At 43.6% G+C, this 4,340-nt stretch overlaps 1 protein-coding gene across 1 annotated transcript in view; it reads left to right on the forward strand.

Moving 5' to 3' along the window:
* Nucleotides 1-3,619, forward strand: part of cryba1a (crystallin, beta A1a) — a 4,680-nt gene extending 1,061 nt beyond the window's left edge. The window contains exons 4-6 of the mRNA XM_017433402.3: nucleotides 1,654-1,795; nucleotides 2,052-2,194; nucleotides 2,858-3,619. Of these exons, the coding sequence (XP_017288891.1) occupies nucleotides 1,654-1,795; nucleotides 2,052-2,194; nucleotides 2,858-3,005 (433 nt within the window). The 3' untranslated portion in view covers nucleotides 3,006-3,619. The remainder of the gene's footprint in view (nucleotides 1-1,653; nucleotides 1,796-2,051; nucleotides 2,195-2,857) is intronic.
* Nucleotides 3,620-4,340: the final 721 nt, after the last annotated feature.

Here is a 4,340-nt window from a genome sequence, read left to right on the forward strand (position 1 = left end):
CCGGCGGTGTTGGGTGTGTCTGGGAGTGGTCTTTCTTCCAAAGTTTAATGACTTCAGAGTTCTGCTAAGAAACTTGAACTACGCTTTTATGAGGCAGCAACTCCAGCATGAAACATCCGTCCATTCGTTTTCTGCCAGACGTCCCTCTCCCTGGCGACACTCTCCAGCACCTCCCGGGGATCCCGAGGATGGCCAGAGAGGATTCACAACTCCTCCAGAGAGGTTCTGGGTCTGCCCCGACGTCTCCTCCCAGTGGGATGTGCCCAGAAAGCCTTCAAAAGGAGGCATCCTAATCAGATGTTCAAACCACCTTAGCTGACTCCTTTCAACGAGGAGGAGCAGCGGCTCTATTCTGAGACAACAGAGCTCCTCATTTTATCTCTGAGGCTGAGCCCGGCCACTCTACAGAGGAAGCTCACTTCAGCAGCTTAGATCTGGCATCTTGCTAATTCAGTCAGGTGAGGGTTAACCCTAATCCTAACAGACCAGTAAACTGATTGGCTCAGCTCCTTCCTCACCACGACAGACCGGACCAACGCCCTCAATACTGTAGACAAGGCCCTGATTCGTCAAATCCATCTCCAAATGAAACTCCTGAAATGTGGTTATGGATTTTGGCTTTGGTTTGTCTCCTCAGGAATATCCATGTCCTTTGGAAATGTTTTGAATGTGCCCCTGTACCAATCCACTGTGGTGTAGACTCCACTCAAACTAGCTGTTAGCTTGTTGGTCTGGTCAGAATTAATCTGACATCAGTTAAAGAGCTATCATCATCATCATTATCATCATCATCATCATCATCATCATCATCATCATCATCATCAGTCCTTTAGCCTATTTCTGTAGTGGGAAAACAAACATCATTCACCAGCAGCTTCCACTTCAATCGATCCTCAACAAGAGGGGTGAGGGCATGGAAAAGAAGCCCTGTCCTTGTATGGATGTCATCTCCCCACTGAAGAGTGCCCCCCCCCCCCTTTTCACAAGTTTCTTTAAGTTTTCCTTTCGAGCATCACGTTTGACAGTGTTCCCTTGCCCCTCACTATGTGAGCAAACCACTTTAGTTTCTGCTTCTTGATCTGCGTCAGGAAGGAGTCGTGATCTCCAACGAGAATGTGGATTCTACGGTGGACCTCAGCAGTGGACCTGAAGCAGGTGACGGTGTTCTTTTTTCTATCTCAGCGGCCAGAGTCCAGGTTTCTGCAGCACAGGGAAGTACCGACGAGACAAGAGGATGTAGAAGTCTAACTTTGGTAGCCGGCAGCACTGATCTGTCCTTCCAAACGAGTTTGAGTCTTGCCCTCTGACGTGAACAAAGACCTGAGGTAAGGGAGTTCTCTAAGTTGTCAAAAAGTTTTTAATTGTTTAGGTTCAACAAAACCTAACTTCAAAGGATCTGAACTATTCCTTTAACCATCTCGTGGCCTTTGGGTCAAAAAGACCCAAAGTTACAAAGGCTTCTCTACCTCTCTCTATCTTTCTCTCTTTTCAAGACTTCAGGAGGGTTAAACTGGCATGTCATAGACACTGTTTTAAAAATAAACAGCTTTTCTCAGATACTTATATCTGAGAAAAGTGAATGAGTTTTCTTTGCAACCGTCCCCTCGTGACGCGGCGACATTGCGCTCATGTCCCTGTGTTTGTTGGCGACAGCTGGGCAGGATATGAGCACTCCAGCTTCTGCGGGCAGCAGTTTGTGTTGGAGAGAGGAGAGTATCCTCACTGGGAGTCGTGGAGCGGCAGCAACGCCTACCACATCGAGAGGATGATGTCCTTCCGCCCCATCTGCTCCGCTGTGAGTTTCTGTTCCAAACCAGCAGCTTTTAGCTGTCCCTCACCCCAACCTTGTCATTGCTACTTGGAATAAAGAATCAAATCGAATTAAAACACAAAGATTTGCAAGTAAAATCCTTATAAGGGTTCAAAATACAACATAAGGCCTTAAGAATAGTATTAGATATTGTGAATTGCAGTTTTGATGTTAAATCTATAAAAAAGGGGCCTTGGAGCGTTCAGTGTTTCGTGTCTCAGACTGTCTCGCGTACAAACAGAACCACAAGGAGTCCAAGATGGTGCTGTTTGAGAAGGAGAACTTCATGGGACGCCAGTGGGAGATCAACGACGACTACCCGTCTCTGCAGGCCATGGGCTGGGGCAACAACGAGATCGGATCGATGCAGGTTCAGAGCGGCGCGTGAGTCTCAGCCTCCAGACACACACCGCCAGCTCAGGACAGGCTGCTGACAACACACAGCGCAGTTCGTTAACGTCCATCCGTCTGTCATACATCATGCTTTATTTTTTTAATCTTCCTGTTTATATTTTATATTGATACCATTTTAATTTTACTGCTGCAACAATGGAGCGTGTTTAAATGAAGCCCGCAATTAAGCTCTTAAAGGGACAGTTCAGATCTTCTGAAAAAGTTCACAAACGGTTAGTATCTTACCCGTTGCAGATAGCTTTTTGAATGACCTGAGTTTGGAGAAAAGGAGTTCATTTATGACCAGATTGACAAGCTAATGGCTAGTTTGAGCTGGGCTGAGACCAAAGTGGGTTGCTGCCGTCTTAAAATAAGTCTAATAAAAAAAAATTCTGGTTCATGTAACCGTATTTTTATAAACAATCAGTTTTGTTTTCGGCTCCACGAATACGAGCCATTAACTCGTTCATTCGTCATAAATAAACTGTAAGCAGATGAGATGTGATTTGTTCAGGTTTTTCCACCACTTCAAAAAGTTTGAACTATCCCTTTAAGAGACCTGTTTTTTGCCTGCCTCTTCCCTCATCCAGCTGTGGTTATCTCCGATCTGAATGGTTGTGCTCTGATACGTTTCCGTCTCCTCTCCTCCTCCAGTTGGGTGTGTTACCAGTTCCCCGGTTACCGTGGTTACCAGTACATCATGGAGTGCGATCGCCACGGCGGCGAGTACAAACACTACAGAGAGTGGGGCTCCCACGCTCAGTCCTTCCAGGTGCAGTCTCTGCGTCGGATCCAGCAGTGAGACCCGCGGCCGCCTTGTCACCTCCTCCTCTTCCTCCTCTTCCTCCTCTTTTCTCTTCCTCCATTCACCCTGTCAATCCAGCGTCTTCTGGCACTTTTAAAAGTGAAACATTTAGAGAAACTTTGTTTCATTGCCATAAGGAAGAAAAGTTAAAATAATAACAAAACATGGGAGAGAATCGAGGAGAGAAAAAAAACCCAAACAGTGAGGAGAAGTTTCTGACTGATGACTCCATGAGAAAAGGCCCTAGTGATGCTGTCACTCGTTCACTCAGTCACTCAGTCATTACTCCTCATGTTTGGGGGTCACTGTGCTGCTACCAGTGGTGAATAAAGAAGGAACTGGCCGCGAAAAATAAACACAAACCCATTAGTCTGCTGCTAACCTGCTTGGATTCTGAATTGTGATTTCTTTCTTTCACTTGTTTCTGGAAAATTTGATGTTTCTCTGCATTTAATCTAAAAGACATTCTTGCTTGTGAGCATAAAAAAAAAAACACTAAATTATTTCTATGTTGTCTATTGAGGCTGGAAAAACACAATAAAGCTGCTGAATGACTGGAAATCTCTGCACTGGGACTTATATTAGCAGCTAAAATACATCTTTTAAATGGACGTTATCGTGAGAAAAACGACTTTTTCTTTCATTTCAAACAATCGCTTAAGTGTCAGGATTCACAACTTAAGAATTCTGACAAAACAAGCTTCAAATGCTGAGTTATTTGGGTTTGCTGCACACCTTAAAATAAAATTGTTTCTTTTTGTTTGCTTGTAACACTAAACGGTATACAGTTCATTTATCTTAAAAAGACACTCTAAGCCTTTTGTTGCCTTTTTTTTACATGATTAGTAGGAAATCAATCTCCTTTTTGGCTTTTTTAAATTTTATTTTACTCCAGTATGAAGTTGGAAATGAAGATCTTTTTATGTGTTGCATGAAATAAATGCCCCCGGACTGGAGTCGTTTGTCCTAAGGTCTTTTCCCTCAAACAGAGCCATCTCTGAAGACATCCCTGCGGTATTGTGACTAAAACTAATACTTTATGAGACCTGAAGTAATTGTGTCAGCTTGTAAAAAAGGGGCTCAACGTGTTAGGATCACTTTATTTGCGCACTAACTGATTTAATTTCTATTTCTGCTGGGGTTTTTATTTTAAATAAAGCCCAGTTAGATGTTCTAACACTGTAGCTAACTGTAGGACTGTTCAGGAAACCACAACAGGCATTGACTTTCACGTTAATCTTTAATATTTCACTGGAAGAAAACAAAGAGCAGCTCGACAGACAGCTTTATAAGTAACTAGACTTCATGTGGTAATCTTTAATCTCTGACTTA

This window comes from Kryptolebias marmoratus, linkage group LG2 (genome assembly GCF_001649575.2).
Source record: "Kryptolebias marmoratus isolate JLee-2015 linkage group LG2, ASM164957v2, whole genome shotgun sequence".
Lineage (NCBI taxonomy): Eukaryota > Metazoa > Chordata > Actinopteri > Cyprinodontiformes > Rivulidae > Kryptolebias > Kryptolebias marmoratus.